Below are 27,974 nucleotides of genomic sequence, written 5' to 3'. Positions count from 1 at the left end.
TTTCTGCCCTCCTCTGTAAAAAGTCCTCAGTTTCTTTACCTCAATCTCTTGCTTTCCTTCCTTTTCCAGTTTAACTTAATACAGAAAGCTCAGTGGTTGCGGTGCTTGGGCTTAGTTGCCCGGTGGCAAGCGGGATCTAGGGCTTCCCAGGTGCCGCTAGTGGGAAAGAACCTGTCCGCCAACGCAGGAGGCCTAAGAGACCACGGGTTCGATCTGCGGGTCGGGAAGATCTCCTGGAGAAGGAAAGGGCAACCCACTCCACTATTCTTGCCCCGGAGACTCCGAGGGACAGAGGAGCCTGGCGGGCTACAGTCCATGGGGTCGCAAAGACTCGGATACAACCCAGTGCCTGAGGACGCAAGCCCATGGAGAGTCTTAGTTCCAACTGTTTCCAATGTTTTCAATGCAGGATGAATCCTGCATTGAAAGCGGGATTCTCAACCACTGGACCACAAGGAAGTCCCTTGCCCTTGATATTTAAGTTGGTAGGTTTTAATGTCTTACACATACTTCTGAAAGAAGAAGGGGACCTATTCAACAGCCTCTCACTGTAGTTCAGCGCCCCCTGATGCGCCCTCTACCCCGCTCCCCGAGCCCGGCTCTGTTGGCCCGGAACCCATCTGCCCTGACCCTGGGCAAACAGAATCACACCTTTGGCCGCATCTGTCTGGATGGCAAACCGGTCCCAGCCCTCCCGGCTTCCTTCGGCAGCAATCTCTTGCTGGCATGGAGCGGGGTCGGCTCCACGAATTGAGGGAAAGTGGAGATAAGTGAGCAGGCAGACGAAGGGAGACGGAGAAAATGTACAGGGCCGGAGATCAGCAGATAAGCGAGCCGCTCAGTAGCGGGAGGGAGAAGCGCCAGTAAAGCGACCAGACACCATGTGGACAGGGGGTGGCGAGCGAGCAGAAGAAGCGCGCGACGGCTGACCGCCCAGGCAGTCAGCTCCGGATCGCAGGAGGGGAGCCCGGCCCGAGGGGTCTGCGGGCCGGGCGGGGTGGGACGTGTGCAGCCAGGGCAGATCGGGGGCTTCGTGAACCCCTGGCCCACAGCCGCCCGCGATGAGCGAGGCCAGTCGGGTGTGCTCCGGCTACTACAGCCTCAACCACAGCTTCGTAGAGCCCTTCCACTGCCCCCGGCGCGGCGAGGGGGCCACCCTCCTCTACTGCTGCGGCTTCGCCGACCTCAAGTACTGCTGCAGCGAGCCGGGCAGCTACTTCCCCTACAAGCACAGCTACATGTGGAGCCTCAGGTGGGCAGGGCCGGGGGCTGGCGGCCGCGGGTCTGGGAGGCTACCAGGCGGACCACGCCGGGAGGAGGGAGGAGGGAGGGCGCCCGCGTCCTCGCCACACGCTCGGATCCCTCCGCGGGGTGGGGGGGATAGGAGCCCCCAAGGGCGGGTGAGGGCCCTGCCGAGAACCCGTTGGTGGCCACCGTCGTCCGGGTGAAGGTCGCGCTGTGGTTCTAGAGTTGTGAAACCGCCCGGGGACCAGGGCAAGGCACGCGCGGGAAGAGCGCAGGCGACTCGCCCAGGGCGCAACCGAGGGGACTGCTCTGCTCCCCTCCCTCCTCGCCCGGGGACCAGTCCCAAGCCCGCGGCTCTGCCGGGCACAGACAGACTCACAGATAACTTGAGGAGGTTTTCATTCTCTTTTTGATTTCAGTATTTGGTGCATTTGAATGGAAAGGGGCTCTTTTGAGACTCATTTTAAGGCGTTAACCACGGATCTGAGTATTTTAAGCCTCTTTGTGGCTGAGAAGGAATTTGCTGTATCCTTAAAAAAGAAAAAAAAAGTGTGTGTGTGAGTGTGTATTTGGGCGCGCACAGGCGACAGCGCTTTATAATTTGCCCTTTCCGTTGATCTCACACTAATTCCAAACACAACCGGAGATCCACAGAGAGGAAAAGTTTCAGTTGCTATGATTACACACCGAAGAACCTTTGCAGGACACCCGCTTTTCTCAACATCTGAGCTCTTTGGCCATTGCTAGAAAATGAAGGGACTTTCAACGGTGGTGTCTTTGTGGCCTCTTTTTCCCATGATGGGAATTTTATAATAATTAAATATTAATTTACTCAGTTGGTATTCACACAGATACTTTCATTATGAAGTGCTTCCCTCCCATCCACTCCAAAAGACTGAAAACTTAGACTTTCATTGTTACATTGTGCCTGGAGAAAGAATATGGTGCTGAGGTTAGAGGAAAGAACTGCCACACCACCAGAAATTGTTTCTGACAAATTAGCTAATGTCTGGGAGAGAGAAAGAGGCTGACTCTGCTAAGGACGAGGAAGAGTACTTTTTCTTTCAATGTCCTAGCATGGTCCAGAACTTGGCACACATGCCAAGACCACAGCAAATGACTTTAAATGTTGCTTCTTAGAGCAGTAAAGTCATTTTTTTTTTTTTAAATGCATTGTAAGCTTCTAAAAAATCTCAAAAGGAATACCTACTTACCAAGTTCAACTACAAAGTAGGGTTGTGCCCTAATAGGCAATATCCCAGAAAATAATGACAGCTTATCCTTACTACTTGGGGAAGAAATCTGTACTGCACTGGGATATTATCTGGCCTTTTGGAAAGTGACATAGTAACGCAGCTCTGAGTCCTTGGAGGTGTTAATAGGGTGGCAGCACCTCTGAGAAGAGGCTGTCAACTCTTAAGTCAGATTCAATTGGAAAAGTGCCTGGGATTTTCAGATCCCTGAATGGTTCAAGAGTGACAAGCAGCAGAGGATAGAAAACCTTGCAAAGGTTTATGAGGGCACAAAAGAATGAATAGCTTGCTGGAGTCTTCATTCAGCACTGACAATGCAGCTCAGTTGCTGGGAAATATAAAAATCATTTCAACTGATGGCATCAGTTGGCAATGTAATCCTGGGGTTCTTCTTTAGTTATTAACCTCTGAGAACACAATGGGGAGGTAAACATTTAGAGCTTCAGTTCCCTCATATTCTTTGCTCTCTCCCCTAATTTAAAACAGTCCAACTGTGAAAAATTTCCCTAATGTCACTAGCGTCTGTTCTGAGATTCTGTAACCGCTGCAGAGAGGTTCAGGTGTGGTACCTCCAGGTAAATGAAGTTGTCGAGTCGGAGAATTCATTAATGTGATGGCAGCTACAGACCTTTTCTCAGGGATTGAAAAGCAAACTGCCCTGTGGTGCTGGGAAGGAAAGATAATTCTCCCTTTTCTCTGCCCCACTCGCATCCCTTCTCCTCTTATAAATAAATCGCTAACATCTAAGGGTTCCCTTTGGAAACTTTCTTCAGGACCTAGGAAAATAACACGTGTTGCACAACGCTACACTCGAGTTCAGTAAGTTATTTATTGAAATGAATATTTTAGGAGATTCATAGAGCTGCATCTTTATCTGGAGTTTTGCATGCATAAAGTAACATTTCTAAAAGTAGAACTATGACACTGAAACAGTTTGTTAGGATTATGAAGAATATCTTTTTATAATAGAAAGAAGTGCCATGCTGTTTTTATTTTTCCTTCATGTCATGTGATCTGGTTTTTAAATTGTGTATTAATACATGTAAAGCCCATACAATGTCCTTGAATTCAGTTAAGTTGATGGTTTTACTTTTAATTGACAATCACTTTTTCACTTTGAAGATGTTTTTAATAACCGGGTTCTCGTTTCAGAAATCTTGCCAGATGTCTGGCCCCCTAGCTGCCTTGTGAAGCAAATAATTAATTAAGTGGCTTATGTTCCCATATGTCTGTGTAGAGTCCTAACCCTTCTTGACACATAGAATTTACAAAAGTCAGCTTTGGTGCAAACAAGCATGAAAGAGTAGTTGCCAGAAGCAGGGAATCTACCCCTTGAAAGAGACGGCACCAAGTGAGGGCAAATTCCAATTTAAATGTGTAACTATATACTGACTCTGCCTCTCATTGGTGACTCAGACAGTAAAGCATCTGCCTGCAGTGTGGAAGACCTGGGTTCAATCCCTGGATCAGGAAGATCCCCTGGAGAAGGAAATGGCAACCCACTCCAGTACTCTTGCCTGGAAAATCCCATGGACAGAGAAGCCTGGTAGGCTACAATCCATGTGGTCGCAAAGAGTCGGACACAACTGAGCGACTTCATTTTCTATATTGACTCTAACCAGAAAATAACCTAGCCTACACTTGTGTGCAGAGCTAAGGGAACTGGGCTGATTAGCAATAGACAAGCACAGAAATCTTTTGAAATCTGACTCCATGTCTTTGGCTCAGAAGGCAAACAACCTCTAAATGGCAAAGAGACTTTATCTTCTAACATCAAGCATAGTGGGATGAATTTAGCCCTTCGCTTTCAATTCTGTTCTTCCTCTCAAAGAAGGGACATACCTAGTATCCCTGGTCAAATTCTCCCTTCCCTCCCTTTTGGAACAAGTCAAATTTGTTAGCGCCCTAATCACTGGGAAATAGCAGAAGCTGAAAGGAAGCCAGGAAGATAATGAAGAAAAAGATCATTACCTTTCAATGACTAGTCCAATGATTGTTACTTTTCAGTGACTACAAACGGATATCATCAGTCACTTATCATTTACTTCCATTTATGAAACATTAACTACAAGCTAAATACTCTATTAAACACTTTTAAGTGTGCAGATCACTATGGGAAAGTCAACAGAAGTATCTGCTCTTGAGCAGTTAAAATCTAATTTTATGTCTTTACACACCCCTACACACATAGGGCTCATGAAAGTACATGTGTTTATATATTAGTCTTTCAAAATAACTTTCTTTTTTTCCAAGCTTCTTTTACCATTTGAAAATATTAAGTTCACAGGTTTGTGAAAACTGTGTTATTTCTCAAATGATTAACCTTATACATAACTGTATCAGGAGGAATGATTATAAAGTGAGTGCTGAGCAAATATCAGATGTGCAATGCATTTTTAGAGAAAAGTACAAAGATTTCTTCTTTAATGCTAGAAGTCATTGGTGTTATGTTCTTTTAGAAAGGAAAACTTAAGACTGAACATGAACTTTATATAAATTTCACAAATATTACTTTCCTTTAATTAAACTTTCTTCTTCTCTCTTGTAATAGTTATGGTTTTGTATATTAATACATGATAACTCCCATATACATCTGCAAAATAAAAGTTCTACACTTCTGGCAAGCATTTGTTTCAGTATTTTTGCAGAGGTAGATCCCTGGTGGCTCAGATGGTAAAAAATCCACCTGCAGTGCAGGAAATCTCTGGGTCAGGAAGATCCCCTGGAGAAGGGAATGGCTACCCACTCCAGTATTCTTGCCTGGCAAATTCCATGGACAGAGGAGCCTGGAAGGCTACAGTTCATGGGGTCACAGTCAGATATGACTGAGCTACTAAACACATACAGATTTTTTTCTATTCATCTTTTATTAGTGAACCTAATCTTTCCCCTAACATACATTAATAATAGAGGTTTATTGGATTGAGATGTTCTTGAACCATCCCTAGAGAGTTGTGTGACCTTTTACCTGTAATATGAATTCACGTGGTATTCTATGGTAATATTAACATACAAATGTATAGAGAACTACAGTAAGAATTTGATGGTAGAAAAAGGTGAGCTGTAGATCTCAATCATATACTGTTTATAGTAAAATATACATTGGTTATGGATGACTGAAACAAGAACTAACAATATTTAAATCTTTAGTTTCTGTGCAAACCAGTTTGTATGACAGTCACAATGTTTTTTCTGTTTTCCTCAGCATTGGTGCCCTGATCGGATTGGGAATTGCTGCCCTTGTTTTACTTGCCTTTGTCATCAGCGTCTGTGTTCTTTGCTACTTATTTCTGTATACAAAGCCTCAAAGATTAGACACTGGCCTTAAACTTCAACACCTAGAGGCTGTTTCCACTCAAGAAGGTAATCAGTAGCCATTATTTGCAACCAATTACCTGTGCTCTGTTCAAAGTAATAACCTATGCCTGGGTGGCAGATTATATACTTAAAAATGAATGCTTTTTGAAAATTCAGTTTATTATGTGTCTTTATAAAAATTTTATGTTGAATTAGGTCTTAATGATGAAACACCTCAAGATTGTGGTGGTTTGTGCTCAAGGGAAAAATAGCAGCAGGATGTAAATGTTCTCATGAAAAATAATACATTGATCTAATAAATTCACTTTAAGTTATTTAGGTATCCCTCAATTATAAAGGTTGTATCCTCTTGAAATTTTTAAATTTTGTTTTTTGATGGAGCCAAAGAAGTTAAATAAACAGAGGAACAAAATATCTGATAATTAATCCTCAGTGTTGCATTGCTCTAAACTGATTGGTCAGTGGTCAGTTAGTCATTACCTGTGTGCCCACCGTGTGCAGAATTCAGAGACATATAAAAGAAATTAAAAAATAAATAAAAGACAGTCTTTGTTCTTGAATAGATCACAAACTAGTTAAGCACTATGGGTATGTGTATGTGTGTGTATATTTGTGTATGTAGTGCAACCATAAATTACAAATGTTAAAACATAAGGTTTTTGGAATTGAGTCTCATTTTATCTTAATTATAAAGTGTAATACATGCTAATCATTATTATTATGAAATAATCAGAAAGAACTCGTAAAAATTTTGTGAATACAAATTTCTATTAGTGTCAGTTCAGTCAGTTCAGTTGCTCAGTTGTGTCCGACTCTTTGTGACCCCATAGATTGCAGCATGCCAGGCCTCCCTGTCCATCACCAACTCCCGGAGCTTGCTCAAACTCATGTCCATGGACTCAGTGATGGCATCCAACCATCTCATCCTCTGTCGACCCCTTCTTCTCCTGCCTTCAATCTTTCCCAGCATAAGGGTCTTTTCAAATGAGTCAGTTCATCAGGTGGCCAAAGTATTGGAGCTTCAGCTTCAGCATCAGTCCTTTCAATGAACATTCAGGACTGATTTCCTTTAGGATGGACTGGTTGGATCTCCTTGCAGCCCAAGGGACTCGCAAGAGTCTTCTCAAACAACACAGTTCAAAAGCATCAATTTTTCAGTGCTCAGCTTTCTTTATGGTCCAACTCTCACATCCATACATGACTACTGGAAACGGACCTTTGTTGGCAAAGTCATGTCTCTGCTTTTTAATGTGTTGTCTAGGTTGGTTATAGCTTTTCTTCCAAGGAGCAAGCATCTTTTAATTTCATGGCTGAAGTCACCATCTGCAGTGATTCTGGAACCCAAAAAAATAGTCTGTCACTGTTTCCATTTTTCCCCCATCTATTTGCCATGAAGTGATGGGACTGGATGTCATGATCTTAGTTTTTTGAATGTTGAGTTTTAAGCCAGCTTTTTCACTCTCCTCTTTCAGTTTCATCAAGAGGCTCTTTAGTTCTTCCTTTTTCTGCCATAAAGGTGGTGTCATCTGCGTATCTGAGGTTATTGATATTTCTCCTGGCAATCTTGATTCCAGCTTGCACTTCATCCAGCCAGGCATTTTGCATGATGTACTTTGCATATCAGTTAAATAAGCAGGGTGACACTATACAGCCTTGACGTACTCCTTTCCCAATTTGGAACCAGTCTGTTGTTCCATGTCTGGTTCTAACTGTTGCTTCTTGACCCGCATACAGGTCTCTCAGGAGGCAGGTAAGGTGGTCTGGTATTCCCATCTCTGGTATTCCATTTTAAAAGTGGTGATCATGAATTTTATTTTGATATACATATTGAATATATTTAGCAAAAATTTAGACTATATATATTATATATATATATTTAGAACAAGACACAGGTGCTTACTAACTTCTATTTGGAAAGAAAGTGAAAAGCTCTCTTCAAAATAATTTAGAAATTTCCTTCCCGTATGTCCCACTTTAGCTGAATCCAGAAACTTATGTTTATGGAGTACCTACTCCTCGACTTTCTCAAATACACCAGCGCTGCATGACTGCATCAGCTCTAGTTTTCTTCTCTGTAGAGATCTCAAAGGGTGCCCTGTGTCACAAAGCAAGAAGCCAAGATCCGTTTGGAGTTTTTCTGAAGCACTGTTTAGAGATTACATGGCCAAATTGACAGGTTGTTAGCTGAATTTAGTCCAATGGCTTAGACTCCATTTCTCCACAGGTAACATGAAGCAGTGGACTAGTGATTATCAAATAATCAAATAGTAAAATCAATTTTTGTCTCAATTGCTTAGACAATTTATAGTCCTTACATTTTATTGTGTGTAAGAATCACCTAGGGAGCTTTTAAAACCAGAGATTTCAGACTCTGCATTTCAAAACAAATTGCTCCTCTTCCTGCCCTGATCTTTCTCTCCTACTGTCTATTCTCCACAGAGAAACCAGAGGGAGCCTTAGGTTACATCACTACTCTGGTAAAAATCCTAATTGCTTCCCATCTTTCAATAGATGGAAATGGAGCCCTATATGTATGGAGCCCTAACTGTGAAGTATGGGGGTTTGCCCTTTCCACCTTTATTTCTTGCATCTTATGTCCAGCCACCTTGGCATCTTTGCTGTTCCTTGAAAATCCTGCCTCAGGGCCTTTGCGCATGCCATCTCTGTACTCTGGAATGTTTTTCCCTCACTTTCACTTTCTTTAAATCTTTACTGTCACCTTTCCCCATCATTAAATCTGCATCTTTACCTTCAACATGTCATGCCCCCTTCCTGCTTTATTTTTCTCCTAAGCACTTACCAGTAATTTACTATGTATTTTACTTATCTATTGTCCAGTTTTTCTCTATTCCAACTAGAAAGTTCCAGGAAAGTAAGAATTTTGTCTTGCTTGCTCACTATGAGTCCCTAGTGCCTAGAATGGGCTTCCCAGGTGGCACCGTGGTAAAGAATCCATCTGCCAATGCAGAAGACACAGGAGACACTGGTTTGATCCCTGCGTGGGGAAGATCCCCTACAGAAGGAAATGGCAATCCACTCCAGTGTTGGTGCCTAAAAAATTCCATGGACAGAGGAGCCTAGCGGGCTACAGCCCATGGGGTCACAAAGAATTGGACACGACGGAGTGACTGAGCACACGGAGCCTAGAACACTTAACACGTGTTTACTGAGCACACGGCGCCCAGATCACTTAACACGTGTTTACTGAGCACAAGGCGCCCGGAACACTTAACACGTGTTTACTGAGCACACGGCGCCCGGAACACTTAACACGTGTTTACTGAGCACACGGAGCCCGGAACACCTAACACGTGTTTACTGAGCACACGGCGCCCGGAACACCTAACACGTGTTTACTGAGCACAAGGCGCCCGGAACACCTAACACGTGTTTACTGAGCACAAGGCGCCGGGAACACTTAACACGTGTTTACTGAGCACACGGCGCCCAGATCACTTAACACGTGTTTACTGAGCACAAGGCGCCAGGAACACTTAACACGTGTTTACTGAGCACACGGCACCCAGATCACTTAACACGTGTTTACTGAGCACTAGGCGCCCGGAACACTTAACACGTGTTTACTGAGCACACAGCACCCAGAACACTTAACAAATGAACTAATGAAGTAGCACTGCACTTCTGCTGTAGGCAATCAAAGGAGCATGTTTATTGTCACCATTACAGTCATCAAACATTCACTGAGTGCCTCTTCTATACAATACATTGTGCTAAATAAAAATTGTTTTTTCCTGATCTATCTCAGGGACTACTCCAAAATTTTATTCAAGCTGGCTCTGAGAGCCCAGCGACAGAATTAGTTGGCTTGTTGATCCTTCTTGTAGTCTTATGGCTCTTCAGCTAAGGAGACCCATTGATGTACTTCTTACATAGTAAGTTGAGGCTACTTGCTTGCAACGAACTATCCCCACTCCGCCCCTCTGAAAAACAGTTTATCAAGTCAGCAAATTAATTCAATACACTTTTCCTGAGTGATTACTCTTGGTAAGGCAACTTTTTATACAACCACTGCCTTCTGCTGCTTTTAAATTAGATGATTTGGGGCCCATTGGTTGATATTAACCAAGTAAGACATAGTGGAGAGCTGAAAACAAAATAGGTAATTCAAATGTTACTGGAATAGGAAGGAAAAGCAATTTATATTTGAAAGTCTTCAAAGTTATAATTAAAAACCATTGCTGTACCTATTGTTAAATATGCATGCTTCATTCCAATGATTCTCCCACCCAGGGATAGATGCTAGTGTTCCAGCATGAGAAAACAAGACTTTATTCCATTTAAGGAATGCCTTTAAAGGTTAGGAACATAATATTATGTTTGTGTAATAATCAAGCAAGTAAAACTACCTCAGAGAAAAATTGATTTCACCAGTTATCACTCCTTTCTTTTTTAAAAAATTTTCTTATTTTTTAAAAATAAATTTTGGCCAGGCAGCATGTGGGATCTTAGTTCCCCAACCAGGGACTGAACCCATGCCCCCTGCAATGGAAGTGTGGAGTCTTAACCACTAGACCACCAGGGAAGTCCCTACCACTCCTTTCAAAACCATCTGTTCTTAAGACTCAACCTCCCATTATTTTAATTTTTTTTAAACGTTTTAATTTTGTGTTGGGGTATAGGTGATCGGGCTTTCCTGGTAGCTCAGCTGGTAAAGATCCGCCTGCAGTGCAGGAGACCCCAGTTCGATTCCTGGGTCGGGCAGATCCCCTGGAGAAGGGATAGGCTACCCACTTCCGTATTCTTGGGCTTCCCTGGTGGCTCAGCTGGTAAAGAACTCACCTGTGGTGCGGGAGACCTGGGTTTGATCCTTGGGTTCGGAAGATCCCCTGGAGGAGGGCATGGCAACCTACTCCAGTATTCTTGCCTGGAGCATCTTCATGGACAGAGGAGCCTGGTGGTCTATAGTCCATGGAGTTGCAAAGAGTCAGATGGGACTAAGCATAGTGCAACCAAGCTGATTGACTAACAATGTTGGGATAGTTTCAGGTGAACAGCAAAGGGACTCAGCCATACATATACACGTATCCATTCTCCCCCAAACTCCCCTCACATCCAGGCTGTTACATAACACTGGGCAGAGTTCCCTTTGCTATATAGTAGGTCCTTGTTGGTTATCCATTTTAAATATTGCAGTGTGTACATGTTAATCCCAAACTCTCTGACCTTTCCTCACATCCTTCCCCGCTCCCCACTGTTGGCAACCATAAGTTTGTTCTCAAAGTCTGGGAGTCTCTTTCTCTTTTGTAAGTTCATTTGTATCATTTCTTTTTAGATTCCACATATCAGTTCAGTTCAGCTCAGTCGCTCAGTCGTGAACGACGCTTTGCGACCCCATGAATCGCAGCACGCCAGGCCTCCCTGTCCATCACCAACTCCCAGAGTTTACTCAAACTCATGTCCATCCAGTTGGTGATGCCATCCAGCCATCTCATCCTTTGTCGTCCCCTTCTCCTCCTGCCCCAATCCCTCCCAGCATCAGGGTCTTTTCCAATGAGTCAACTCTTCGCATGAGGTGGCCAAAGTATTAGAGTTTCAGCTTCAGCATCAGTCCTTCCAATGAACACCCAGGACTGATCTCCTTTAGGATGGACTGGTTGGATCTCCTTGCAGTCCAAGGGACTCTCAACAGTCTTCTCCAACACCACAGTTCAAAAGCATCAATTCTTCGCTGCTCAGCTTTCTTCACAGTCCAACTCTCACATCCATTACATGACCACTAGAAAAACCATAACCTTGACTAGATGGACCTTTGTTGGCAAAATAACATCTCTGCTTTTTAATATGCTATCTAGGTTGGTCATAACTTTCCTTCCAAGGAGTAAGTGTCTTTTAATTTCATGGCTGCAATCACCATCTGCAGTGATTTTGGAGCCCAGAAAAATAAAGTCTGACACTGTTTCCACTGTTTCCCCATCTATTTCCCATGAAGTGATGGGACCAGATGCCATGATCTTAGTTTTCTGAATGTTGAGCTTTAAGCCAACTTTTTCACTCTCCTCTTTCACTTTCATCAAGAGGCTTTTTAGTTCCTCTTCACTTTCTGCCATAAGGGTGGTGTCATCTGCATATCTGAGGTTATTGATATTTCTCCTGGCAATCTTGATTCCAGCTTGTGCTTCTTCCAGCCCAGCGTTTCTCATGATGTACTCTGCATATAAGTTAAATAAGCAGGGTGACAATATACAGCCTTGACGTACTCCTTTTCCTATTTGGAACCAGTCTGTTGTTCCATGTCCAGTTCTAACTGTTGCTTCCTGACCTGCATATAGGTTTCTCAAGAGGCAGGTCAGGTGGTCTGGTATTCCCATCTCTTTCAGAATTTTCCACAGTTTATTGTGATCCACACTGTCAAAGGCTTTGGCATAGTCAATAAAGCAGAAATAGATGTTTTTTCTGGAACTCTTCTTGCTTTTTCAATGATCCAGCGATGTTGGCAATTTGATCTCTGGTTCCTCTGCCTTTTCTAAAACCAGCTTGAACATCTGGAAGTTCACAGTTCACGTATGCTGAAGCCTGGCTTGAAGAATTTTGAGCACTACTTTACTAGCATGTGAGATGAGTGCAATTGTGCAGTAGTTTGAGCATTCTTTTGGGATTGCCTTTCTTGGCATTGGAATGAAAACTGACCTTTTCCAGTCCTGTGGCCACTGCTGAGTTTTCCAAATTTGCTGGCATATTGAGTGCAGCACTTTCACAGCATCATCTTTCAGGATTTGAAATAGCTCAACTGGAATTCCATCACCTTACTAGCTTTGTTCGTAGTGATGCTTCCTAAGGCCCACTTGACTTCACATTCCAGGATGTCTGGCTCTAGGTGAGTGATCACATCATTGTGATTATCTGGGTCATGAAGATCTTTTTTGTGTAGCTCTTCTGTGTATTGTTGCCACCTCTTCTTAATATCTTCTGCTTCTATGACGTCCATACCGTTTCTGTCCTTTATTGAACCCATCTTTGCATGAAATGTTCCCTTGATATCTCTAATTTTCTTGAAGAGATCTCTAGTCTTTCCCATTCTGTTGTTTTCCTCTATTTCTTTGCATTGATCGCTGAGGAAGGCTTTCTTATCTCTCCTTGCTATTCTTTGGAACTCTGCATTCAGATGGGAATATCTTTCCTTTTCTCCTTTGCTTTTCGCTTCTCTTCTTTTCACAGCTATTTGCAAGGCCTACTCAGACAGCCATTTTGCTTTTTTGCATTTCTTATATAACCTCCCATTATTTTAATTTATAGAATTGAGATGTTTGGCAGTTTGAATGGCCTAAAAGGAAACATGTTTTTGTGCATATACTAAAGCTGACTTAAGGCATGGAACTTTTTTTGTTTCTATAAGTGGCTGTAGCATTACAGAAGAAACAGGCCCAAAATGGAGTCCCTTGTGCTAAGCGCAGCAGCAAACCAAAACTCTATACCTAACTGCAGATTCAGTCTCTCCCAGGAGAGAAATTTTAAACCTATTGGTCTGGAATTTCCTGATCAATACTAGTGAGGTAAACTGCAGGACAGGGTGATTTTACCAGAAAAAAATCTTTTCTTTTGTTTTTGATTTCCTTATCCTATCCCCCTCTTCCTATAAAATCCTTCATTGCCTGCATCATCTCAGAGCCCCCTTCTACTTGCTAGGTGGGATGCTCCCAATCCATGAATTGTTGGATAAAGCCAACTAGGTTTTCATATTCACTCAGCTGAATTTTGTTTTTTAACAATAGTCCGAGTCTAAAATAGTCTAATCTTGGACTATTTTGCCAAGATTTTTCTTTCAGGTATCTTTATTCTCTTGGGGTTCATTATTTTTAATGTATACAATTGAAGGCTTTATACATTTTGAATTGATCCTGAAAATAGCAGGTCTCTGGTACTGACTACATGTAGAGTTTAATTTGGCGACCTACAGGCTCACTTAATACAGAAGTACTATTGCTAAGCAATTGATTGGGCTTTAAATTGTGTCCCATAATCATTTTCTTTCTTTCTAACTTTTGTGTTTTGAGTTATACCTGTATCAAATGCTAATGTTTAAAAGAATACCATGGTTTGTAAATTATACTGTATGGGACAAAGAGTTCTGGGCAAAGGATGACTGTGTGAAGGACATCTTTCTGAGTAGACATTCCTGGGATGAGGGCATAAATTGTGGAAGAATTAATGGTTAACAGGGGAGTAATTAAAGGGATGACTGTTTTAGATTCTTGCTTCTCAAACTTTTCCATTGGAGAATCCTTAAAGGTAGATAAGAAAGGAATGGTACTGCCAAAATTCCAAGGTTTCCTTGGAAAGGCTTGCTTTATGAGCTTTAAATTATTTGAAGATGCCCATTATACTTTTTAAAATATGGTAATTTTTAATTTGATTGCAAATATAATGACTTGTTTTATCTAACAATAACATCATATCCTTTCCATTTCTGAGTAAAATTGATGCTCTTGGAAGATAAAATATATTCATCCTGTGGCTTTGAGTATCCATTGACACTCTAGGGTTGTGGAGTGTGGTGGAGAATCAAGGAGAGGGTCCTTAGAAGCAGAGTTTTTGATGAAAATGAGAAGAGCAGAGAGTAGAGCTGCTTGACACAAATAAAATAATATTGTTGTATAGGAATAATAGACAACTCCAATTACCTATTATTTGATGGTCTCTTTTGCAAAGGCAGGCAATATAAATGGAAAAGGGTAAACAAATCAGCAGTAAGGTACAGGTTGTCTAGGAGAGAAACAGAAATTATATCTAGAAAACTGAGAAAGCAAAGCAAATTTGACAATCACATATGCAATTATTTGTTCTGCCTGTGAGCAAAGTAGGATTTGGACCAGCTCAAAATGGTTTGCTATATTTCTTCTTAGAAGGCATCCTTACGTGCCCAGGAAAAAAAAAAAAAAAACACCACTTTCTCTTAATGCACTTTCTTATTAGGAAAATTAAAAAATATAGAAAAACTAGTAACTTCATCCATGATCCCACCACACAGAGGTAACAGATATTAACAGTGGCGAATATCCTTCACAGATTTTTTTTTCTATGTATCTATAGATACATGTATGTATAACAAAATGGGGAAAAATGAATCCTATAACATGGGTTTTTTTCCACTGAACAATACTGACATCAGTGTTTGCCAATAAACACCACTTTTAATGATTCCATTGTATTACTTTGATGGAGTGCTATGCATTTTTATTCTTTTATTTTGACATAGTTCACACTTCCAGAAAAGTTGCAAGAAGTATAGAAAAGGTAGTATACCTTTTCTCAGCTTTCCTAATTGTTAATACTTTGCCTCATTTCCTTCAAAATTGACTTTCTTTTGATGTATATTTTCTGAACCATTTGAGAATAATTTGCAGATATCATGCTATTTAACAATAAATATTTCAGTATGTGTTTCTTAGGAACAAGAATTTTTTTCTTATGTAATCACAATATATTTATCAAAGTCAGGAAATGTAACAGTTATATAGTAATATTATCTAATCTGTAGCTCATATTCAAATTTTGCCAATATCCTTAAGTAGCTATTTTTTTCTTATCTAGGATCTAGTCCAGAGTTACATCTTATAATTAGTTATCATATTTCCTTAATCATTTTTTTCTTTGTCTTTGAAACTTTTTGCCATTACCAAGTAATTTGTTGGGAGGTATGAGAACATCCTGTTCCTCCTTCAACTATCACACATGATTCTTGACTAAACGTTTTCATTCAAAATACAAGATAATTTCCAAAGTATTATTATGATAGCTGTAAAATAGTGATTTTTCTAGCCTCATCATTTCTTCTGTTTATTAGTTGTTATTCTACTACAAGGAAGAGCTTTCCCTTTTCCACCTATTTATCTATTAGTTTATTAATATCAGTATGGACTCAGATCTTTATTCTAAAATACTCTATTACCATCATTGTTTATTTCAATTCATAAATTATCTCAGATTCGGCTTGTGGGAGCCCCTTAAATTGGGTCCTATGTCCTTTTGAAATATGTACATCATTTTTTGAGCATTTTTTTTTTTATGTCACAAAATGTTCTCAAGCCTCCTGTACTTTTCCTTTTTCCTGTGCCAGCCCTGAAGTCTGCTATTTCTCCAAGAAGTCTGATTCATTTTATTTGGGAATGGTGTTTAGAAACCAAAGTCTGAGTATATCACACTTTATTAAATTATTGACTTGGAACTAGCTTCCATTTTTTTTTCTACTAATAATATACATATGCATTGAATACTGAAGTATTTTCCTAGCATAAATCCCTAGGAAGGGAATTGCTGAACAAAGCTTTGGTACAAATAAAAGGCTTTGGATACAAGTTGCTAGCTGTCCTCCAGAGAAGCACTGTTTCACAAGTATTTTTATTTCAAAAGATATATATCTTACTAATTTCACTGAGGGAAACCATATAGTGTTTTTAAGCTGATATAATTAGGAGTGAAGGCAGAAATTTTAATGTTCACTTGTCATTTTTTTGTGGTATATTGTTGCTCATATTCTTATACACATTTTTCTGGGGGGGGTGTTCATTTTTCTTTGCTTTATAGGAACTTCCCATACAGTAACTAAATTTTTTTTTTTTTACATATAATATAAGTATTTTTCATAGTTGTTGCCTTTTTAACTTTATATGTGACAATTTTTCAACTGTATGTTTCTCCTTTTGTGATTTCTCTCTTTAGTTTCTTTTTTTAAAAATTAAATAGTTAATATATTTTTGGTTGCACTGGGTCTTCATTGCTGCTGGTAGGCTTTCTCTACCAGTGAGCAGTGAGCGGGGGCTACTCTTTGTCGCAGTGCACAGGCTTCTCACTGCAGTGCTTGTCTTGTGGAGCACAGACTCTAGGTTAGTGGGCTTCAATAGTTGCAGCATGCGGGCTCAGTAGTTATGGCCCATGGGCTTAGTTGCTCTGTGGCATGTCGGATCTTCTCGGACCAGGGACAGAACCCGTGTCTCCTGAATTGACATGCAGGCTCTTATCCAGTGCACCACCAGGGAAGTCGTCTCCCTTTAGTTTCACACTCAGGAAGTTCTTGTGTGCCTAGCGGCTCAGTCGTGTCCGACTCTCGCGACCCCATGGACTGCAGCCTGCCAGGCTCCTCTGTCCATGGGGATTCTCCATCTAAGAATACTGGAGTGGGGTGCCATTTCCTACTCCAGGAGGAAGTTCTTGCCTCACTCTAAGATATAAAGATATTCAGCTATATTTTCTTCTAATACATTTCTTTAGTAATCCTGGAATTAAATTTTTGTGTTAAGTGTGAAGTAGGGATTTGCCATTATTTTTATTTTACAAATAATGAGCCAATTGTCCAAATATTCATTGGGAGATCTATCTTTTTCTCTTGTCAATTTAAAATGTCACCTTTGCCATAAACTAAATTATTGTATATACTGGGATCTGTTTTTAGATGTTCTGTTCCGTTAAACTTATCAGTCTGTTTATTCTCAAGTCAGTAATATACTTTAAAACTTACTGTAGCTAAATGGTTTAATATCTGATTAGGCACGACTTTCTCTTCTTTCCCATTATTTTTCAAAATTACACTGTCAGGTTTTTAAAAATCAAGTGGTATTTTGATGGGTTGTACTAAATTTATAGGTAACTTTGTAAGCTATTTTTCTTAGTAGCCTTAATACCACTTCAACCAAATTCTGCTCAGAACACTTACTAAATTATGATGCCAAATTATTTTTAAATGCTATTCTTTGTTTCAAAGAGATTTTAAGAACTCACTGTGACCTCAGTAAAAGATGAGGTAATTTGAACTCAATGGCAGCAAAGGACACTTGTGTCTCCTGAAGGGACCTTTCTACTGAAAATAATGAATCTGGAATTTCCTGCAACTCTTTTTGCTCCGAGAATGTAGAAAATCAAATTGTTCAGTAGAGCTACTGCTACTTTTAGCAGCTGTGAGTCCTCCTCAGGGAGCAGGGTTAGGCAATGCTGGCTGATACTGGAACCAACTAGCAAAATAGAAGCCAATCTCTCACTTTGAAAATTCATTTAAAAGATTTAAAATATCAGCTAAATTCTCTTGTGAGCCATGCCAGTCATCTATGGTTGAAAGAATCCAACAATGCAGAAAAGAAAAAAAAAAGTCCAATTGTAGAAAAAACAGGGTAGGAAAAACATTTCTGGAGCGAACTGAGTTCATTCACTGTTGTAGGAGCAAGTCTAAGATTTTTCTCACAATGAATTGTTAACTGTATTTTCATGAGATACATATGTGTCCTCCAGGGGAAGGCAGAACATTGAAGAAGGGAGTGGTCAATAGATCACAGGGTCACGAGGCAAATTTTGCTCACCTCACCATTTTCCTTAGATCCAGTTTTGCGGTTCTGTGCATTGTATTAAATTTGAAGGGAAAAATGTCCCCTCGTAAATAAAAAACACCTTTAGGATGCAATTTAAGATTGCTTGTTTCCACTAGAAGAAAATGCAAGATGAGTTGGGTGGGAGAGCTTTCTACTAAATAATATGAGTCAGCTGATTTGTCACTGAGGCTGCTATAGGGCAGCAGATTGGTAATGCAGAACCTGGCGGGTCACAGAGGGGCAGAAAAGCTTCATTACAGTCCTGCCAGACAGCCCGGAGATAAAGACTTACAGTGGGGCCCAGCATTCTTTTGATATTTTGAAATGGCCGGCAAAAGTAGAATTCACAGAAAAGTTTCAGGATAAATGGACCTCTGAGGAATGGTTCTGAAAATGAATGTAAAATTTAACTATTGTAGAAAAAAAATTGGCCTAGTTTGTGATGAGGATAAGCGGAAAGATTTTGATGAATTTAAATGGTGAATTTGATTTGCTTGATGAACTGAATTTAAATTTTGGCAAAGGCCAAAGCTTTAATTTAAATGATGGGCTGAGAGGCGTAGGATTAAAGGAAGGTTGAGATTTAGGGATGTTGACCACACTGAAGAAAAGAATAAACATGGGACATGAGCAGCAGAAAGGACAACTAGTGTCAACCCAGGAGAGGACAGGGATGTTGGATCTTTGCAGTCTGCACTCAGGTAAAGAAGAAATTAAATAAGAAAAATCCTTTATGTGTAACAAATCCCTTGAGAGCCCAATGGTATTACAGATTTCTTATTTAAAATTTAATCCATGTTGTAACCTTGTGACAGAAGAGGCAGCTGGTTTTATCTATTTGTTGATTAAGAAGGTAGCTTCTGTTTATTAAAGGGCAACTACGAAAAGGTGAAAAGGAAAACTAGGAAAAATAAGATTTTTTTCTCATCTTTTAAAATCATTCCAAAGGGATGCAGTTAGCTGGACTCTGATCTCACTACAAGCACAGTCCCACTTAATTGCAGTTACTTTTTCCCTAATATGCCCAATTATTCTAACTTACCAGAGGGATATACATTGAAAGCACCTTTGACTTTTAGAAGATGCAGGTTTGATCCCTGGGTCAGGAAGTTCCCCTGGAGGAAGAAATGGCAACCCACTCCAGTATTCTTGCCTGGGAAATCCCATGGACAGAGGAGACTGGCAGGCTTCAGTCCATAGAGTTTCGGAGTCAGACACGATTGAAGTGACTTAGCACGCACACACCCACACAAGCTGCACCAAGAGAGGGAACACCAGGGTGTTGACTTCCTAATCAAAGTTCTTGCTTCAAATGATGTCAGTATGGTGTTTATATCAAATCTTTTCTTATTTTCTCATGTAGCAAATCAGTTTGGCTAGTGGAACTGCCTAGCCTTAAGGAGCCAGTCTAAGAAGTGGTCTTTGTACCTGCATTGGTTAAAAGGATCCAGTAGCCAAGGACATAATGAACTAGGGCTAGGGAACAGGGGGTTTTACAAGTTCTAGACGAAGGAAAATCTATAACACTGGAATGTGTTTTGCAAGCCTTTAAATCTCAGAGGGCAGCAGACAGTTTAGATAAATTCTTTCAGTTGTTTCCAGAAAAACACATAATGGAAACAAGCTGACAGCTCTGGAGATGGCTTAAGAGAGAACCCCAGACTAAGGGATTCCTAGAGAGAAGCTCAAATTAAGGAATTAACTTTCTGAGTTTAATCCTCATAAAAAGCAAAAAACCCTCTTATGTGACCAGGTAGAAAAACCGTCTTGAATGTCTCACTAGAATATTAGGAATTTAAGTGTGTAAAAAGCTTAGGAAACATGAAGGATTTGAATTAACCAACATTACAGTCCTCAGACTTTCAGGACTTTGACTAAAAGGTTCAAATTTTAGATGTTTGTGCCCTTCCCCCCCCCCCCCCATTTTATCACCCAGTAATTAACCCTAATAAGTCTCCTTTGTCAGAAATGGGAAACAGCCTCTGAAGTGGCCTTGTAACCCCGTTCCCCCATGCCCCATTGGTAGGTGCCCTCACTCTTTCTACATCAGCTGACTTAACTCAGATGAAGACAGAGACCTGGGCCTGTCTCCACCCTCCTGCCCTTGCCTGTGCTGTTCTTGCCCAGAGCAACTCTTTCCCACAAATTCCGCCTCAGTCTCACCCACACTGACCCACTGGTTCAGATGGGAGCCTGTTTGTGCAGAGCCAAGGCTAATTTCTGGCGCACACACAAGGTGACCACCCCGGCCAAAAGCCATCTTTCCCGTGGCCTTTGTAATCTGTACTATTCAAGTTACACTTGCTGGTACTGCCCTGTGATTTGTCTGTATATAGATATGTTTATCTCCTCAACTAGATAGTAAGTAAGCATCTGGGCAAAGAAGCCATGACTAATACATTTTGTTTCCCCACAGTGTCTGCTCTGTGCCCCACACATAATTCACACCAGATAAAAATGGTTGAATATGAACAGTTTCCTTTTGAGGAAATTGCCTTAAGGATGCCATAAGAGGAAAGCCTGGAGACTCTAGTACTTGTGAGAACTGGTGAATAAACCTAGGCCTTCCAAACCTCTCTGATACCCAGCCATGCTGGAGTCTGTGAGTTGAGATTGTCAGGATTTACTACAAGTGGGTATAGTTTTGCTCGCCCGAGTGTGGCTGTTTTCTTTGCCATTTAAGAAGATGATAACACCCCTTTCTTGAGACGCGCCTCGGTATCAGAGTGTTTGGGCTTACGCGTCCCCAGGGCGGCCCTGCGGTTGGCGGCTTCCGCGTGGCCCGGAGCGAGGCCAGGCGGCTCCGCTCGAGACCCGCGTCGCCATGGCCGCGGTTCCCGAGGTGTTGCAGCAGCAGGAGGAGGACCGCAGCAAGCTGAGATCTGTGTCAGTGGACCTGAATGTTGATCCCTCGCTTCAGATTGACATACCTGATGCACTCAGTGAGAGAGATAAAGTCAAATTTACAGTGCACACCAAGACCACACTGCCCACGTTTCAGAGCCCAGAGTTTTCTGTTACAAGGCAACATGAAGACTTTGTGTGGCTACATGACACTCTTATTGAAACTACAGACTACGCTGGGCTTATTATCCCGCCAGCGCCCACCAAGCCCGACTTCGATGGCCCTCGAGAGAAGATGCAGAAGCTGGGAGAGGGTGAAGGGTCGATGACCAAAGAAGAGTTTGCCAAGATGAAGCAGGAGCTAGAAGCTGAGTACCTTGCTGTCTTCAAGAAGACTGTGTCTTCACACGAAGTCTTTCTTCAACGGCTCTCTTCTCACCCTGTTCTCAGTAAAGATCGCAACTTCCATGTTTTTTTGGAATATGATCAAGATCTAAGTGTCAGGCGGAAAAATACCAAAGAGATGTTTGGTGGCTTTTTTAAAAGTGTGGTGAAAAGTGCTGATGAAGTTCTTTTTTCAGGAGTTAAGGAGGTAGATGACTTTTTTGAGCAAGAGAAGACTTTCCTCATCAACTATTACAACAGGATCAAGGATTCCTGTGCAAAGGCTGACAGGATGACCAGATCTCATAAAAGTGTCGCAGACGATTATATCCACACCGCAGCCTGCTTGCATAGCCTGGCTTTAGAGGAGCCTACAGTCATCAAGAAGTACCTGTTGAAGGTGGCTGAGCTGTTTGAAAAACTTAGGAAAGTGGAGAGTCGAGTCTCCTCAGATGAAGACCTGAAGCTGACGGAGCTCCTGCGCTACTACATGCTCAACATAGAGGCTGCCAAGGATCTCTTATACCGACGCACCAAAGCCCTCATCGACTATGAGAATTCAAACAAAGCTCTGGATAAGGCCCGGTTAAAGAGCAAAGATGTCAAGCTGGCCGAGGCACACCAGCAGGAATGCTGCCAGAAGTTTGAACAGCTCTCTGAATCTGCAAAAGAAGAGCTAATCAATTTCAAACGGAAGAGGGTGGCAGCGTTTAGGAAGAATCTAATTGAAATGTCTGAACTGGAAATAAAGCATGCCAGGAACAACGTGTCGCTCCTGCAAAGCTGCATCGACCTGTTCAAGAACAACTGAGTGAAGGACTGAATGTGAAGAAAGCCAGCATCACTTGCACTCAAATCATTGCCACAGAAGATTTGATTTATCTTGACTTCAGTTTAAAATTATGTGAATACATATTTTGATTTCTAAAGATCTTAACACTTAACCATGTTGGTTTAAAAATATTTCTATTGCATGCTCCTTGGACATAACTAATCCTGATGGCAGTTAATACCTCAGTGGGTAGAATCTTAAGTACTGGGTTCTCCTCTAATTTGTAGTGACGAAGAAAGGGTGCGGAATCACGTGCCTTCTGGAGCAAGTGTAATCAGCAGGGGCCCCACACATGTTGTCTCAACTTTCATGTGCCCGGGTCGCTGTAATTTAGGGTAGGTGCCTGTTAATAGCAGATGAGTCAGCTACTTGTTAAGGTAACAGACATTCCATCCCTTTGTCAAGTGATTTTCCCCTTTCTTACTCTCACGGATCAGTAGTCACCTTCAGTTGTTTGTACTATAACAAGAGCAAGAAAAATATCATATCTTTATATATACCCTTTGCAACTCCATTTTTGTAGTTGGGATACAAATATTCGTGGGGAGAGGCTTATCTTGAGGGTATAAGAACAAGTAATGTGAACCCCTCCCTTCCTGGTGGGGGTGCAGTATGTGTGTGCTTGGACTTTTTATAAAGCATCCAATAAAATAATCCATGCTCTCCAAAAAAAAAAAAAAAAGAAGATGATAACAATAACCCTATATGCAAAACAGAAAAAGAGACACAGATGTACAGAACAGACTTTTGGACTCTGTGGGAGAAGGCGAGGGTGGGATGTTTCGAGAGAACATCGAAACATGTATATTATCTAGGTGAAACAGATCACCAGCCCAGGTTGGATGCATGAGACAAGTGCTCGGGGCTGGTGCACTGGGAAGACCCAGAGGGATAGGGTGGAGAGGGAGGTGGGAGGGGGGATCGGGGTGGGGAACACATGTAAATCCATGGCTGAAAAAAGGAAAAAAAAGAAAAAAAAGAAAAAAAAATGCTGGAGAGGGAAGAGGAGTAACAGGCACAAACTATTATGTATAAATAAGTGACAAGGGCATATTGTATAGCATAGGGAATATAGCTAATATTTATAATAACTTTAAATGGAGTATAATCTTTAAAAATATTGAATCACTATGTTGTATGCCTAAAACTCACATGATATAAATCAACTATACTTCAACAAAAAAGAAAAGAGGGGCTTCCCTGGTGGTTCAATGGTAAAGAATCCGCCTGCCAATGCAGGAGACATGGGTTTGATCCCTGGTCCGGGAGGATCCCACATGCCATGGAGCAACTAAGCCCATGTGTCAGAACTACTGAGCCTGTGCGCTAGAGCCTGGGCGCCGCGGCCACCGAGTCCATGTGCTGCAACTGCCGAAGCCTGCACTCCTTAGAACCCGTGCTCTGCAACGAGAGCGGCCACGGCAGTGAGAAGCCCATGTACCTCAGCTGGAGAGTAGCCCACTCTCCGCAGCTCAAGAAAGCCTGCTTGGCAATGAAGACCTAGCACAGCCAAAAATCATAAAGAAAAGAAATGCTTATATCAGATGCAAATTCTGCCCAGATAATATGGAAAAAATTTATATTTTAAATCCTTGGTCTTTTTAAACTTTACCTGCTGTGATACTATAGAGTACAAATGATGCTAAACCAATAAAAGTAAACCTACAAACATTTCATTTTCCAAATGTATATAAGGCAAATAGTTTCAAAATATATATATATATATATATATATACACACATATATATAAACTTAGGTAATGGGATATATATAGATATATATATATAACATACATACATACACCCTGGAGAGAGAGATATATATATATATCCCATTCCTTAAGTTTTTAGCAGTTACATTTGAATCTCAAATATCCTTTAAAGTCTACCTTGCAAATAATAGTTAAGAATCTATCAGGTCATCAAAGGTCATGCCAGCTTCCCCAACTATATTTATCTTAAACAATTTTGCTGATTGGGCAAAGAGCTACTTGCCAGGCTAGAAAATGTGATTACAACAATTAACTTTTTGTTTAAAAATCAAATTATATAGTCGAAACATTATGATTGGATGTTTAGAGACAGAACATTAATTTACTTAACACCAAAGAGTTCAGAAGTAATGAAATAAAGTCCATCTGTTGTAGGCCCCACATTTTAAACTTACGATACTTCAATGTTAGCTCAGCAAATGCTGCACGTTTCAGGCATATGGGTAAGATCTAAGAGCTGGAGTGAGACATTATCCTTCAAAACTTATCAGTAACACTGCCCCTTAACAACTCACAGTGGAGGATGTCCTCACTGACTCCAGAGAGTAGTCTATGTAATTTCTTGTAAATGGGCAAAGCCAGGCAGTATGAACTCACTTAAAGGTGAGGCTCAGACTTATCTAAAGTAGGAAAGTGAAAAACTCATATAAGAAGACAGACTAGATGGCAAACAGTACAGAAAAGCTACTTCTAATAGTGAAATCTCTTGACTAGTGAGTCTCCCTTCCCCTTTAGGTAGTTTTGGAGCAGACTTTCTAAAATTTAAAGGATAAGTAAGAGTTATTCAAGTAAAGAAGAGAGTTAAGGACACCAGGCAGCTGGAAGCATGCAAAGGCTTGGGGCAGAGACAGCAAGCAAGCGAGCAGGATAAGTCTGGGAGCCTGTCAGTCAGTATTTCTGTACATCTGAAATGCCAAGTACAAGGAAGGGAATGGGGCCAACTGAGCCAGGAGAGGGAAGCAGGGCTGATGCTCAGTCTAAACAAGAAATTCAGATTTGATCCTAAAGGATTTTAAGTAGGGAGAAGCTGTTATGAGGAAATGCTATATGAGCAATAACTATTATCGTATTGCTTGATAGTATCGCACCTTTTCTCACTTAACAGTTTATTCAATATAACATTAACAGAACATTCAATATAATTAAAAATTTCTTAGAAATCACTTTTTCAAATTAAATGGCTGCATCATACTTCACTACTATTGTTAAGATACTTACATTTTTTGGTATTGAAAATAATCAGTGAGTATCTTTATATATAAATTTTAGAGCTCATCTCTCATGGATTCCTTGGGAACTTCACATTAAAATCACAAGGTACGAACACTCTAGACTTAAAATAAATGTACCAGTTTACATTCCCATTGGGCTGTCCCATTAGCCCAGCTTCCTGGGGCCCAGCAGGACATCCCCCACTACGGGTTGATTTCATAGACCAACACTCAAAAGGGCAATATTATTTATAAGTCTTGAAAAATGATGTCTCACTACAGCTAGCAGTTGTTGCCCACTGGCCTGAAACATGCATAGCATCATTCTCTGGGCTAATATTAGAAGTATCTTAAGTTTAAAATGTGGGGCCTTGAGTGGTACCATATATGGTTTTATTACTTTTCTTCTGAATTTTTGTGACGGTAATATAATTACTAATATAGTAAGTATAGATTACTTACTCTTAGCCAAGAAAGATGACTTTTAATTTGCTCCTGAGACCTGAAAAGTGGTATTATTATGTTTTTAATTTACATGTCTTTCTGACTAGTAAGATTGGAGATGCAGTATATCTTTTGTCCATTTCTGTACCAACTAAGAGGTGTTAGTGTCTTACATATGGATGTGTAAGTCCCTGTTATGGTAGACATGAATCATTTGTTCTAAACATTTCTTCCCAGTTGACTTTCAGCCTTGTCTTGTGCAATCTACAACTTTAAAACTTTTTACTATGTCACACGTTCAATCTTATTATTTCACTCAACAAACTTATTCAACACTAGCTACATGCAAGGCAATTTTCCTGCATCATCAGTGAATAAAATAGTAAGAGATCTCTGGCATGCGGAGCTTACATTTCAGAGGGAGGAGACAGATAATAAATGAGAAACAAAATAAAAAGGTCAATTATAGTATATTAGAAGATCAATACTATGGGAAAAATAGTAGAGAGCAGAAGGAATTGGGGATGGGATGGAGGGAATGTAGGTTGTAATTTTAAATACAGTGTTTAGGTCCCATTGAAAAGGTGACTTTTGAGCAAGGATTTAAAATTAAGAGTTACCATTCAGAAGATCTGAGGGAAGAGCATGCCAGAGTGAATAGCCAGTGCAAAGGTCTCGTGGCTAGAACATGCGTGAAAGTCTGATCAAAGAGGTGAGAGTGAGAGTGAATCAGAGGACAAAGAAAAAGATGAAGTCAGGGATATTACTGTGTGTGTATGAGAACATGTAGGCCATTATAAAGACTTGGGTGAGATGAAGGGTTCTGAGCAGAGGATGTGCTTTATGTTTCAAAGGATTACTCTGAGTGCTGTGCCCAAAATAGAACAGTGGTAGTAGTGAAGGTGGTCTGATTCTGGATGTTATTTAAAAAGTGTAGTCAACAGGATGTCAGATGAATTGGTGGTGGGGCTGAGAGAACAGGTGCAAGGCCGACTGGGGTTTTAGTCCTGAGCAACTAAACACATGGAGTTGCCAGCAATCGAGAAGATGAAGCCTGTAAGAAGTTTTTTTTTTTTTTTTTTCCTGGGAATGATCCAAATATCAGTTTTGGATGAACTTGAAGATGTCAGATATCCAAGTGGAGATGGCAACTAGGCAGTTGAGTCTAGAGTTCAGGAGAGGTGTGGGTCAGAGATATGTATCTGCGAATGATCAGCAGACATAGTGTTAAAAACTGCGGGGCAATCGAGACTTATAAGGGAGTGAGACAGCGACAGGAACCCATGCTGGAGCACACAGGCCCTCCTCAGCCTGGAAGAAGAAAAGGAACCAACAAGGGATACCAGGAAGGAGCAATGGTCACACCGGAGTGAGTCGAGGAATGGTGGCATCTAGGAAGCCAAGGAAAGCACGTGCCACTGATGGGTCAAATAAATGTGGCTCGTGAAGTGGACTGTGGGTTTAGCAACAGGGGGTTGGTGAATAGCACCATCTGTGACTTGCACTGCTTTCACGTATTTGTAAATTTAAAAAATATATTTAAATTTATATATATTGCTGAAATACCTATCATTTTCATCTTTAATTTTTCTACCACTGATTATAACAATCCATTTCTTCACTATGAGCTTGTTAGTCTAACTTCTGATGAGCAAAGATCCATATTACTCCACCCTTGAGCATTCTGGACTCATTTACATAAACTGAGTTAATGGGATTGTGGAACAAACGTGTGCTTTTTAAATGTTACATCTAAACTCATTACAACGGCAAAACCTTGAGATTGTTGTAAATTATGACGGACCTTAGCTTTGTTCACTTCATGCATAGGGACAGTCACACTTTTACTAAGCAACCCAGAAATTGTTACCTTCTGATCAAAAGTGTACTTTCCTCCATGGAAGTGTAGAGAAAGAAAGGTAAGCATGGAAACAAAATCCTTACTTTTGTTACTGAAAATTTCCCTTATTTGACCTTTAGGAGAAAATGCTCAAGAGCAACTCTGCAATGATTCAATTCTTACTCATCCATAAGTGCTTAGAGGACATCTTATTTCCAATATTCTAAGAAGTTTATTTTTTAAGGACAAATTTTAAAGTAAAATTTGATGTCATAATTTCAAATAATTATTTCATTTTGTTTTGTGTATTTATTTGCAGGCGACTCAAATACAAAAAGCAAAGTCCCCCGTTCAAATGCAGCATCAAATTCAACAAATGAAACGTTCTATGAGGCTGATGATATAATTCAAGAAAAAACAATGGATACGACACAAATCAACACTGCTTGTTGTTAAAAATCCTGTGTTGTAAAAGCTCACTGGAGAGATGGAGCAAAAAAAAAAGAGTGCACTTCAAA

At 40.8% G+C, this 27,974-nt stretch overlaps 2 protein-coding genes across 2 annotated transcripts; both read left to right on the top strand.

Annotated features, from left to right (window-relative positions):
* Positions 1 to 904: 904 nt before the first annotated feature.
* On the top strand, positions 905 to 27,974 carry SHISAL2B (shisa like 2B). The gene is made up of 3 exons (XM_043489010.1): positions 905 to 1,252; positions 5,704 to 5,861; positions 27,776 to 27,974. Exons 1-3 carry the CDS (start codon positions 1,062 to 1,064, stop codon positions 27,910 to 27,912), a joined length of 486 nt encoding a protein of 161 aa, XP_043344945.1. The 5' UTR covers positions 905 to 1,061; the 3' UTR covers positions 27,913 to 27,974.
* LOC122454483 (sorting nexin-5) lies at positions 20,839 to 22,852 on the top strand. The gene has a single exon (XM_043489005.1). It carries the CDS (start codon positions 20,955 to 20,957, stop codon positions 22,167 to 22,169), a length of 1,215 nt encoding a protein of 404 aa, XP_043344940.1. The 5' UTR covers positions 20,839 to 20,954; the 3' UTR covers positions 22,170 to 22,852.

Source organism: Cervus canadensis, chromosome 16 (genome assembly GCF_019320065.1).
Source record: "Cervus canadensis isolate Bull #8, Minnesota chromosome 16, ASM1932006v1, whole genome shotgun sequence".
NCBI classification, from domain to species: domain Eukaryota; kingdom Metazoa; phylum Chordata; class Mammalia; order Artiodactyla; family Cervidae; genus Cervus; species Cervus canadensis.
Note: the sequence above shows the minus strand (reverse complement) of the source record. Positions and strands in the feature narration are given on the sequence as shown.

What these genes read in the sequence shown, in the direction of transcription:
- SHISAL2B (XM_043489010.1), top strand. Translation starts at nt 1,062, where the DNA reads ATGAGCGAGGCCAGTCGGGTGTGCTCCGGCTACTACAGCCTCAACCAC. An exon ending in AGCTACATGTGGAGCCTCAG is followed by an intron (nt 1,253 to 5,703) that starts GTGGGCAGGGCC and finishes TGTTTTCCTCAG; the next exon opens with CATTGGTGCCCTGATCGGAT. An exon ending in GGCTGTTTCCACTCAAGAAG is followed by an intron (nt 5,862 to 27,775) that starts GTAATCAGTAGC and finishes ATTTATTTGCAG; the next exon opens with GCGACTCAAATACAAAAAGC.
- LOC122454483 (XM_043489005.1), top strand. Translation starts at nt 20,955, where the DNA reads ATGGCCGCGGTTCCCGAGGTGTTGCAGCAGCAGGAGGAGGACCGCAGC.